Genomic DNA, 13321 nt, shown 5'->3' with positions numbered 1-13321 from the left:
ACTAAACGATCTGCATCTGAGTAACTTGTAAATTTGTGTGCAGTGTAAAAATACATTGTGAAAGTAACATAACTGATATTTAGTCCTCTGGGGAAAGAAATCTTTCCAAAGTGTGGAAACAGAGCAGTCACTGTGGCTTAACACTAGTGTGCTGTGAAGAATGAATTATTTTAGCTCAGTGGCTGACTTAAAAGAAGAGTGGTAAGGAATGACATAAACTGAGCCAAAAATACATTTTAACTTTTGATGTGAAAAAAAAAAAAGAAAAAGGAAACATGCAGTCCTATTTGGCTGATTTCTCAGTTTCAATACCAACAAGTTATTTGTGAATTTGCCTCTCAAAGTATCTAAAAAACAACTTGCTCTTCTTCACAGCTCTGTGCTAGTCTGTCTGTTCCTGTGATGTTTAAATCTGCTGCTGTGGATGCTCATGCTGTAATTTTAAAACCTCTCTTGTTTTGCTGCCAGCATGTTCTCTGCAGCTCAGAAGGATGGCATGTCAGAAGTTAATGTGGATCCACAGATTGTTGTGTGTGTGCAATGTCTCCACGGGCGATCCTTCTGAGAGTGTGTTTGCAATGATACAAGCTCAGTATGTGTACTCTGCATTGGGTATATGGAGTAACCTAGGGTCTGTTATCTAAATGCCTTAAGAATTTATAAAGTGAGTTTCAAATTGCAAAATGTGTTGCCCAGAGAGTAGTCACTTTGCTATCCCGGTGGGCAATATATGGGATAACTTTGGCAGCCTTTTCTGCTGATCTCCATTCCTGCTCTTGCTGGAGTGTTATGTATGGTACTGTATTGCTTGTTTTATGAGTATTCTGTGTTAAAATGTGCTTTTCTGTGTCCTGCTGTTGCCTATTCTCTTGTTAGGATTTGTGGGAGCTTGAATATGGCATTTGATCCGGGGCAGAGGCTTTTTGGAATAAGGTGATTTGTGCATGTCATAGTGAGGCAGCAATGAGAGTACAGCAGGTGTGGATGGAGACACACCTGCACACTGGTGAGTTGGGAAAGCTGTCAATAGGATGACATGCTGAGAACATCCTATCACTTATAGGTCTCACATTAAGTGAAGATTGGCAGGCAGGAACCCTTGTGACTTTTTCATTCAGATTGCATTTCACTGCATCTCAGAAAGATGCCCTGTTTGAATGATCTGAGTTCTGAGTTTTGGAACCTCTCTCTCTCTCTCTTAGTCTACCAAGTTTGGAAGAAATTTAAAGCTGAGTATGAATTTTAAAACACTTAGAAGAATTGGCCAGAAGCAGAAGAGGGTTTTTATTCCCAGTGTTATGCTGTAATAACCAGAGACAAGTCAAAGTGGAGAAGATGAGGGGGTATTTTACCCAGGCTTCACAGGGCCCATGGTAAGCAACAAATTCCAGAAAAGAGGTTTATGGCTGACAGGTCTAATGGGAGAGCAGGGTAGTCTTGCAGGAGGGTGAGTGAGAGAAGCCCTTCATTTACAGATGTGTCAAAACCTAAGCAACTGGTATTGGAGGCTGCCTTCTTTAGGAACATCAGAAACAGAAGCTCTTAAGAAAGACATTGGGTTCACCATTCTTCCAGACTTTTTTTTTTTAATCGGGAAGGGGCCTTGCAACTGGCTTTTAGAATACTCTGAGCAACAAGCTCCTTTGAGAAGGGAGAAATTATGCTTTCTGTGGAGCCAATTTGATATGCTTGGTGAGAAGCAGGATAAGACCAGATGCCCTTTTAGTGGTTTTGGATACTTTAGGGAAAAGACATAAGTGGATCCAGCTCAAAGCTCTTGCTGCCTCAGGTACAAGAACAGCAATATTCATTAGTGAATTTTTATTGCCAGGCATGAATAAATTACTAGATATCTGGTGCCTGCAGACTGGCAATAGAAAAGCTGTATGGGAAAGCTTGGATTTAAGACAGGCTTTTCATCTCTAAAAAAAATTTTCCTATTTGTTTGAAATGTAGGTTCTTACATCCTTGGTAGCTCAAATGAAGTCATACCCTGGATCAATGCAGTCTTGTCTCAAGCACAGAGCTGTGATAAATCTGTTCAAATCTCATTCCGTCAGATGGCTCTGTGCCAACAGAGGTGATAATGAATGTTTAGGTATGAACTCAGTTGTTTTTTTTCTGGCAAAAAAACTATGTAGAGGTTCAAGTGGAGCATTTTATTGATTTACTGTAATATTACTCTTAGTTGGTTGCACTTTTATAGAAGCATGACATATATTTAGTGTTAGATCTATTTCTATATGAAGAAGGGACAGCCATAAAAACAGTGGAATCACAACAGAATTGCCATTTTTCATACTGTAGCCAACTGAATAAATCTTCTTCTTTTCCCCAAGTATCTCTGTTCAGGTTTCTATGGGCTTGTTCAGTTCACCCATTTAAGTGGTTTCTAAGGGTGCTGCTGACAAGGCTAATGTACAGTTCAGTGTTGCAGTGTTGATCCCTGAATCATGCTGCAGCATTAACTGTTGTCATAGAGACAAAGATTTTTGAGTCCAAAGGGACAATTTTGATAATCAGCTCAGACTTGGTGTAAAACATATAGTAGCTTGCCAATAAGTAAATAACTTTGCCAAACTGAAGCACAGCTGGGCCCTCCCTCTCTTGTGACAGTGAAACACATTTCTTTGAAGTTTGTGAGATGCTATAAGTAAAACCCCAAATGGGGATTTAACTTATTGTAAGAGTGATGCTGTCAGCACACATTTTTTTCTGATGAGTGAAAGCCAAGTGCAAGTTTAGTCCACAAGATTCTGCTGTTACTGTGATACTGGCAACATCAGAGGGAAAAAGAGTATTAAAATAATAACAGTATTCTATCTTACCCTCTAGGTAGTGCAGTGAGGTTAGCACTTGTAAAGAAGGATGCTAGAGTGTGGCAGCTGTACGCATTCAGAAGTCTCTGAGAGACAATCTCTGGGTGATATAATTGTAGCATTTTGATGCTACTGTCCCTGGTTGTTCACCTCCTCCTTCTGCTTGCTCCTTTATCAGCTGTGTGTCTGCACCCATGCCAGTCCAGAGCCTGTTGTGGCTGCCGCCAGGAGCAGTGGACTTGTGCCAAGGCACTGGGTTCTGAACTGCCATAGCAGTTGTAGCCCTTGCCAAAGGCTACCTGATACAGCAGAACTAACAGCTGGGGGATTTAACATCTTAAATTGCCAAGCTGACATCCATCAGAGCTCATGTGAGAGTGCCAAGCAGTCTGTGTAACCTCCAGCAAGTATTAAGTCTCCTCTTTCCCACTATATGCTAATCTGTGAGAAATGGATTGTTACAAATCCCAGCTCTGCTGATGAAGCAGTTACAGTTATAAAATTCCTTGATTTTGTACACAGAAGTTTCCAGTGGCCATCATGGTATTAGACACTGGAACAGGTGCAAAATGTCTGATATGGTCTCTCCATCTTCCACTGCAGAATTTGGAATAAGGTGAACTGGTTGGGTAAAGCTGTGAAAAATGTATGTGAAGGAACATTGTGCAGCCAAAATGCTCCCCTCCTAAATGTATGCATTTCTCTTGTTGTCAGTCATGCATACATAACTTCTACAGTCCTGTAAGATAGCTTTAGGAAAGCTGGAAATGCAATTTTTTAATGAAAATAGTCTGCTGGCTCAATATAGCCATGCATTATCCATGCCTTTGCTGTGCTGCTGGAGAGGTTTGATAATAGTGCAGCATTTGGTTCCTTGTGCTCTTTTTCCACTCCTATGTCACACAGCTGTTTTGCTGCTATTTGCAATGCCTGAAATTACTCACTGTTAACTATTATTAAGGAATAATTCTTACCACGTTAGATTTTCAGGGACTGTCTTTGGTGACTTACCACGGCATCCCTATGAGGTGAAATGACTCACTGCCTTTCTGCTCACAAGTGGTGCAATGTTCATCTATTCTTTGGCAAATTAATCTTTGGGACTTCCTGGTTCCACAGAACATGCTCCTTCTGCAGCAGGAGTAAGTCACCCTTAAAAACTCACGGGAACTCAAAAGAGAGCCCGGGGGTGTGCGTTTCAGCATTGGTGCTCTGTGGCAGTGCTGCACAGCTGTTGTGGATGCACTGGAGAGCATTCAGGTTTTGGAGGGGAAAATGTAACGCCAGGTTGCTTGTTTTAGAAATGGGGAAGCACCCTGGGACTCTGAGAAGCCACGTGCCTGCCAACCTTTAGGAATGAAGGAAATCTTGCAGCTCTCACAGTAAACAGTACTGCTCTGGAAGCTGGTGCCACGTGGGTTAAACCATATAACTGTGCACAGTATGAAAATGAACAAGCCCACTTTCCAGTGCTTTGAAAATGGTTTGACAGTGCACATATTTCACAGTATCTGTCTAGTGGTGAGAAATGCTGTGGGCTATCGCACAGACTTGCTCAGTGACCACAGCACCACCTTCCATGGCCCTTTCACTTAAGGAATAATTCTGTCCTGGGGTTCATTGAATTCCTGTCTGTCCCAAAATTGCCGTGAAGAAGCCTTTCTATCAAAGAGCTATTTTTTTAACCAAAAGAATATTAACAGTTCCATTTTCAACCTTGCTCTGTGAATATTTGAATACTGGCACAATAGAAACAGAACAGAAGCTCGGTAGCTGAAGAGTGATGCAGGAGCTGGAAGGAGAGCTTGACGGGAATCATATGAACTGGTTCTGTCATGGAAGCAAATGCCACATGCCTAATACACATGGCATGAACAGAGAAGCCATGGTCACGGTTATCACCTCTTTATCCAACCTTTTCCATGGGTAAGTAGTGGGTACTATTGAGTGCAGAGCACTCTGGACAAATGGCTTACTTGTACTCAAATGCCTAAGAAAGAAGAAGGCAGCTTGCCCTTCAGAACTCTATTTTTCCAAATATGGTTTAGGCCACCCCAGGACACATGATCAATAATTTTCAAGAGTTTTAGACATGCAGATGAGAAGAACTGTGGTGCATTAGAAGGTATAATTTAAGTGGACAACTGTCAAAGGCACCAGTGCCCCTGACACAACTACTGCGTGTGGGCTTGCAGTAGCAGGTAAGCACATCCATGCTTTTGGAAAATCATTCAGTTTTCAGTAGAACTGACCTAAATACTCATGAGAAATAATTCACTCTCCAATTTTGACCTGCTGCAAATTGTGATCAGCTCAACAAGTCTTAACACATCAACATATGTATCTCTGGAGACATGAATTATTCATACAAGTGTTCAAAAGGTCTGAAAAGCAATTTTCTTTTGGGCATGTGTGACTGGCCACAAGAGTGACATGGTATTCTCTCATCCCTGATTGTGTTAGCATTTTAATTGCTTATTCCATCTGATGCTAATTTTGATTCTTGATGAGGTCTCAGTGGTAGTGTTAAATCCATTCTCACCGAACATTTATCCCTGCAAAGCTTTATTTATGTGAAAGCTTGTGAAAAAAAGAGGTATAAACCAGTAAAGTGTCAGTCTAGTTCCATTATTTGGGCTGGCATACGCTCGCTGATAAATGCTTATGTACTTTCATCATCTTCAGTCATGTTTGAGCTGGGGACTTCAAATCAACTACCTCCCAACAAATATACTAGGTATCTGTTCAATATGAAGGCAACTTCACAATCGTCACCCATTTTGGTTGCTGTGGTATTGTATAGATATCAGTTTCCTCTGCTAATCAGGTGGAAAAGTGACTGAGGAGAAGTGTTATGCACTGTATTTTGAAAATCAAGATTTGACTCATTTTCAAAAAGCATCTATATTACGTGCCTTAAAAGGTTTAAGCCAGAAGATGAGCCAAGCAGCAGCAAGTATGAAAACTGCTTTATGCAAAAAAAAAAAAAAAAAAAAAAAAAAAAAAAAGGCAGGGGACTGCAAAGCCCAATTATGGGAAGACAATCATGCATCTCAACAAGAAACCTCTTAGGTCCTGTAAAGTGGTGGATTGTGACATGGACTGAGTTTTGAACTAGCAGAAAATGACTGGCGAGAGCAGTAGTGTGATGGAAAACACTGGAAGGGGAAGCTAGATGGCCAGCATAATAAAGGTTCTTCTCAAAAACCTTCCCAGGCACTTCTCTAACAGCCACCATCATAAAATATAAAGAGACAATAACAAAATTTTGTAAGTGCTCACCGTGTTCCTATGCTCATGGAAGACAATGACAAAGCTCTCATTATCCTTGGTGCTGAAGGATCAAGTTATTTCCTTTGATAACCTCCAAATGATTTGGGAACAGCAATTGATCAATCCTGCCACCACCACGTGGGAGGGATGTCAGTTGTGATGTTAGAGATGAATGTGCTGAGGTGAAGTAATTGATCCAGGTTCAGCAGTGATTAGGCACTGAAGATGGACAGTGCTTGATTGCTGTCCTCTGAACTAATCTTCAAAATATACCTTCCACCCTTCCTTGACAAGAGATTTTGAAAGACATCTTACAAGCTTGGATCAACCAGTATTGTGAATGAAACATTTGGGGTTGTGTATTACAGAAATACATTGAGTATGTTCAGTGGGCAACCTCACTGAACCCATAGTATTTGAACAACTTGCTCCTGTTTTGCCTAACCTGAGTATGTCATTCAATTCTCAGCTGTCATTTGGCCAACCCCTTCCCTCCAGTAACTTACAACTTTCAATTTCTAGTGTGCAGTTTTGTTCATCCAGAGGATATCTGCGTAGATCCATCATGCAAGCAGCTGTTGTTGTGATCCTGTAAGAGGAGGGTGAAAAAAATAATGAGACTGGAAAACACATTTTATTTGTTTGAGATGGCAAAATATTCTATAAAGGGTTTTCTGTTTGTTTAAATACAGAGTGGTATGCACTTGGATTCCTGTCATGCAGTCTTTATAGAGCTTGTAAAACATGATTAATTAATACAGCACAGAATACTGGTTACAGCATAAAGCATAAGACCATATGCTGAATATTGTAGAGAAGGATTTTGACTCAAAAGTTTATGTGTAAAAGTGTACAGTGTTTTGAAGAACATTCTCTGAGATTTCTATTTGTGCATCTTTTTTAAAATGTTCTTAATTGAGACACTGTCAAATTGTTTAGCAAATTGTTTAGCAAATTATTTTATTTATAACTCATATTGCTGATATCTTTCCTTTTCTATTTTTTTGTCACTGACTGCTGTTTTAATTTTGTCTGATAGTTATGTGCATTTTCATCCATGCTGTGGAATACCTGATAACACCTTATTTTTATGCTTTCATAATCAGTTTATCATTAACTATGATAATTGTACATGACATCTTAAAAATGGTGTGAGGCAATCAAATACTGGTGAAATATAACATTGTACGGTGGTTACTTCATGAATATTGAGAGTAACTATGATTGCAGGCTGGATGTTTCAGATCCTTACTTCTTCTAGAGGGCATGTGAGTTGATACTTGGTCCCTGAAGGTATTCTCCATAGCCTACAACTTTTTGCAAGGCAATTCCTCTCCTTTGTTACACCATAAATCACAAGAACATCTGAGAAAATATTTGCCGTTAAGTCTGTGACTGAGTGGGAGGAAGGTTAGATGACTTCAAGAGGATGGGGGTCAAATTTTAAAGCTCTCTTTGAGAAAGACAATTAGATCAGTGTTTTTAAACTCACAAAAGTGAGTTATCACTTTTTTTTTTTAATGCTTATAAAACTTTTGGAGTTGTGAATGGGCAAACTTGGCTTCTAATTTTATTGGTCTCTCTCCTCTCTCCAATGATTAATATTAGATAAAGGCAGATAACCTCTTTTCTTGATCTGGATTTGGTCCTGTTGTTCCAGTTCCATGTTAATGAATACCAGAGGAACACCTCTTGAGATTTTACTTTTGATGTGCTGAAAGTCAAGTACATTTACATGCTATATTGGGGTGATAATCCTCGCTGTCACTGAACTGACAGAATTTAAAATGTAAAAAAATGCCACATGCTTTATTAGTGTGACATACTTCAAAATTTCCTAAGTCTACAAAATCCATCTGTCATATCTAGTATAAGGAACATTTAGCAAGGGCTGTAATAAGAACCAGTCCATAAAACTACTCTGAAATACAGTGTAAAGTACCATGAAAATGGTACATTTCTATTTTTTTCAGGCTGATTTTGTCACATTAAATAGAAATGCACGTGTCTTAACATGCATTTGCCATAAAAATGGTCTTCAGCTGCAGTAGGACCTATTTTAGATTAGCTATGTATCAATTATACCTTACTGACAGGCACTGAGAACACACTAATTTGTCAGACACCTGCTTAATAACACTTAAGATCACACATAACAATATACTACCATTAGTCACAGTTAAACGCTTTTTAATGAAGGATTCATAGGGAAATGTTTTGCTCCCAATTAATAAATTGGCCTTTATGGTACTTTAGTTCACCTGTATCAACCAGAGTGTTTTCTAAACCACTGTGGGGAGGTAGCACTCACCCTGCTACCCCCTGAGGCTGCTCTGTGATCTCAGGAACTCCTACTAAGCCTTGGCTTTTGAGTGAAGTGGTGAAGTGTACCTTGTCCGTGCCAGAAATTCTTGCATGGCTAAGGTGGGGGTGGCACTCTCTGTACCAGGGACTTCTGCTGCCTCCCCAAGGAGGTGAACAAGAGATAATCGGTCATCCTCTGACAGCCTTGGAACATTATCGGAACATTACCTGAATTATAGCCTGAGTGGAACAGTACCATGGTTACTGACCTTTTTAACAACTCCAGTAATTACCAGCTTGGATTACAGCCAGGATAGAAACTCACTAATGACTGGATCCAAGCATTTTGTAATTCTCTAAGCAGCTGTTCTAAGGGACGTCCTTTGAACTCTTCTGGACCGCAGTGGATGCACCTCTCTCTTAGAGGGACACCTCTCAGACCTTTGCAATACTTGCAGGACCATCACTGAAATTTCATGGTGGGACCTGCACTGACACCCCCACTCCTTCCTCAAGGCTGAAGTCTCACACACAGAGAAATAAAAAGGCATTTAAAATTAGTATTTCATTGGACTTGAGGGTAATTTTTAAGAGATACATCTTTGTAAATTTATTTAGACACAGACATTTTGTCTGTAGATGTTTTTGTGTGTGTGAGGTGATTGAAACACTCTATAGCAAGTATAGCATGAATGTTGCCACCTTGGATCTACAATAAGTGACGCACCCTCTTCTGCACCCTTACACTTCTTCCTTCCTGATCTTTGTGCAAATCATTCTTAACTGATTCTAATCTCATTTTCATTTGTATGCTTCATCTGTGTAGTAACAGAGTAAACCTTTAAATAGCACTTTGAGAAGCTGTACAAATTTTTATTAAACCTGCTTTTGCTAATATATTTGACAGTGATTTTTGAGTCATCCTAACCACTCATTTGTGATAACCAGAGTTTGAGTGGCCTACCCTAATGGCAGGGTATCTGTACTACCAACTTCTGCAGTTTTGCATATTTTACATAAGTTACATAAGCAACAGCAATTAGCTGTTCTTTATATCATCAATGAAAATTGATAGTGCAGTAGTTAATAATGCAATTGTTTATATTTGAAATTTAAATATCCTACATAATCTTTTCCCCTGAAACTGTAATTCTGACAACTGTATTGTCTTCTCCACCAGCCTGCCAACACAATATGGTCCCTCCTAAGGCTGGAGATGCTTAAACTTTATTGGCAATCTTAGGTTTCCTTGAAAATAGCTACACGTAATTGCAGGACTGCTTCAGGATTCAGCAACCTTTGTTACCTGCAGTTTATAAATCTGCCTTTCAAGTATATTTCTCACTCTTGATAGAGCTCAGCTGTGTAAAATTGTTAATGGCATTATGCTCTGGATAACCACAAGACTTATTTAAGCAGATAAATTAAACACAGATGCAATCATAGTAATTGTTGTCTTGATGAAAAAGAATCAAATATTTTATTATAAATAGAGTAAATAAATCCCAGACCAGTTAGTTGTTGCACTCTCTCTGGGTGGAGAGAGTAACTAATGGATTGCACATGCACCAGAAGCTTAAAAATAAAGACATTCAAATGCAGAACACAGGCCTGTAATGGCAGGAAGGAGATTGCAATACTATGAAGATAGGGAAAAGCTGCAATAAATCTGTGTTCAAGAGGATTAGACCTGAAAGGCCCTCGGCACAAGCAGTTTGTGGCAATGGCAGAATATCATGAGGCTCCGTAAATGTTTAAGTGGAGGATTAATCCTATACTTGAGGCAGAACTATTTATATCTCAAAGTAGGATATGTTTCTTCCAGGCTTTCTGTTCTTAAAATACATTTTAAGTTCAGGTGTTGGGGCTTATTTATTTTGTTTTTACAATGTCTTTTATTCTACTGTCCTTACATTCTTTAGAATCATTTGGATACAAATGCTAAAAACAGGATTATGCAAAGAAGACAAGCAGTTAGGTGGAGATATTTCATTATGCTGCTTAATTTCACTCATGTCAGAACTCAGACATTCTGAGATTGAATGAAGTCTGAACTGCCAACAGGCAAGATAAATAGTATTTGCAAATCAACTGATTTAATTTTTTGAAATTGTGGCTTGGGGTTCAAGCTATTTGATCCACTGCTTAGCTTTTACTTTGATGCCTTAGTCTCTAAATATCATATTCTTACTGTATAGTCAAGTTATTTTTTGCTAAAAATAAAGTTATATGGGAAAAAACCCCTGACACCCATTATTTGCCAAACTGACTTCCTTAAGTAATACTGTCAGAGATTTCCCTGCAGAGCAGCAGGTTTTGTAGGAACAAACGTTCAAGCTTAGTATTTTGAGTTAAATCATCAATGAGCAGTAAAATTAACTACAGAATTAATACAGGAAGTGGGTTTGTGGTTCAGTACTTAGATAAGTTCCTCAATATGCTGTCAAAAAGCTGATCCTCAATTCTTAGACCAGAAATAGACACAATATTTAAGATAGCAATAATAATTAAATGTGAAGATGATGAGACCTAAACAATGTAAAATATATTGTGAAATGTTTCCTTCATTTGGAGGTCAGGTATCAAATTTTAATATGTTTGTTCTTTTTCTGTCAGTCAACAGAGCATAAATTATAAATGTACATGAAGATATGAACTGGGATGGACTAATTTTTTTTTTCCTTAAAAGCTAAATGAAATCTTCAAATCAAATATAGAAGAACCATGCTTCTCTTAACCACCGCAGTGCTAGGGCTCGAGTACATGCTGGAAGTAGACTTTCATATTCCATGTAAGAAATTCCTTTTATTAAATCAGTGTTAATTTAACTTCATTGGTATCAGGGAACTTGGTCCCCTAGGAACATCAGAACCTGGATCTGTATCCCTGGTGTAACTGGTTTAATTTTTCTGAAACCTGGAAGAATCTTGATGTTTAAGATTAAGTGGGGATGCCTTGTAAAGAGAGTTATTGAAGGAATAGAGGAAGGCAGAAAAAATGTACATTTAATCTGCATTTTTTTTTTCTCCAGGCTATGTACAAGGTTTACAGTTATCAATTCCGGCTGACACCATAAATTTCCAAGCACAGCCTGAGTACTTGACCCTGGCAGAAATGTCAATTCTGCACCTGCAAACATGCCCAACTTCTACTGCCTGAAACAGCCTACGTGTAGGGTGTACACTGAGCATCACCATTACTGGTTTGGAATTGGGTATTCTATATAATGTTGTGTGCACTTGGGAAATCTGTGTTCAACAATCTGTGTGTTGCTTGTCTGCTCAAGTTCCATTAAAGTCTATTAAATTCTATTATAAAAATAAGTTATGAATATTAGTAAAATTGGCAAGGGTCAAAAGGTGATTAAATAATAATGCTTTCACAGATCTCACTAGAAGCTGAGAGAAAATTTGCAATATTGGGTCCTAAGCCAAAATTTGCAATATTGGGTCCTCAGTTTTAGGTATGAGTACATTAGCATGTGAAAACATTTTTTTAATTGGAAGACTATTATAGTTGAGCTAATTTTCCCAGTATGACATGTATTTGTGACTCTAGGGTGACAAGCTGTCAACTACTCAGTCACTGCTGTAGACTGCATACTTTGAGATAACACACAAGTTTATAAGGAAAGCTTTTGTATGATTGAGCTTAAAAAGTGCAACACACATTTCCTTTTAATCTTGCTCAGAGAAAACGTAGAGTTGAATAATAATGACAAAATAAAAAGGACTTGAGGAAGATGCGTAAAGAGAAATACACGGCTCAAAGACCTTTAGAATATTGGGTGAAGTGACCTGTTATACTTAAGTCATACAAAGATTAGGCAGGGAAAAATGGGTCAGACTATGGGGTTTCTATTGCATTTTATCAATACCCTAAACTTGTCAGTGTTTGCTTGATTTGCCTCTCCTTCATCTTTGTCCCTTTAGTTGCTCACATCGAATCTTGAATGAAATGTGAGCAGCAATAATGTTGATTGCCTCTGGTATCAAGGTTGATCTCGAGCTAGTATAGGTGCAGCCAGAAAAGGACACATGGTCAAATTTTGCAATGCCTTTCAAGGGCTGAAATACTGCTTTCAAGATAAAAAGAGCTGCAGTGGTCAGTGACAACACCCCCCAACAAAACCTTAACAAACTATTGAAAAAAACTAGTAGAAGAAATAACTAATAGTAGTGCTGACTAGTGCTGTAGCATAGTAATGGTTATGGATTTGTGCTGAGACCTGGCAGAATCATTCTGGGTTTGTCTTTCCCTGTGTAGCTAGTAACATGCCTGAGAGTGAATAGACTTGTCAAATGTAGAGGAGGAATACTGGGTTTTCTCTGAGGTGTAAATACAAATGTCTGTTTTCAAGCAAAAGACAGGCATGAAAAGTTAATCTGCAGGGTGTCAGATCAATCAACTGCATTGGCTTGAAATAAGAATGTTAAAAAAAAGAACAACTTAATGAAAATATGACTGCTGCTATAGCTCTTTCCATTCACATATGTTCTCCCCAAAAGCTACTGAGCTGTCTGCCTGGGCTGCCATGTTGTCCTGTAGGTCCTCTGAGACACTCCTTATCCCATTCTTATTTCCCTCTGGTTATATCAAGTCAACAGCTGCCAAGACAAATGAGGCAGAATTTGCCTGAATCGATTATTGTTCTTGAATCAGTTCATCAGTTGGGCTCAGTGGTGGGCCCTAAAGGTAGTTAAATAGCACCATATCAGAAGAGAGTAACGATGATGAAAAACTGATTAAGGCAGTGCTCCTACACAATGAATTTTGCCAAGTTATTCCCATGTTAGTGGGAATATTCACCACCAGTGAATTGCCATGGTCAGCTCATTGCTGGTAAACTGCCTGAGCTTTGTCTGAGACAGGAATCATGGAAGAGTCAAAACTCTGTTCTTAATAAAGAATGTTCCCAGTCTATC

The 13321-nt window shown here is 38.9% G+C and overlaps 1 protein-coding gene across 5 annotated transcripts in view; it reads right to left on the bottom strand.

Moving 5' to 3' along the window:
- The window catches only part of GABRB1 (gamma-aminobutyric acid type A receptor subunit beta1), a 114899-nt gene that overhangs the window by 21605 nt on the left and 79973 nt on the right, over positions 1 to 13321 (bottom strand). For all 5 annotated transcript variants that reach the window (XR_010721422.1, XR_010721424.1, XR_010721423.1 and 2 more), the window contains exon 5: positions 6599 to 6681. Coding sequence is in view for 1 of the 5 variants with exons in the window: in XM_066185696.1 (XP_066041793.1) it covers positions 6599 to 6681 (83 nt within the window). In the remaining 4 variants the exon portion in view is untranslated. The remainder of the gene's footprint in view (positions 1 to 6598; positions 6682 to 13321) is intronic.

This window comes from Chamaea fasciata, unplaced genomic scaffold, assembly GCF_029207755.1.
Source record: "Chamaea fasciata isolate MVZ Bird 193981 ecotype frontalis unplaced genomic scaffold, bChaFas1.0.hap1 SCAF_6, whole genome shotgun sequence".
NCBI lineage: Eukaryota > Metazoa > Chordata > Aves > Passeriformes > Sylviidae > Chamaea > Chamaea fasciata.
Note: the sequence above shows the minus strand (reverse complement) of the source record. Positions and strands in the feature narration are given on the sequence as shown.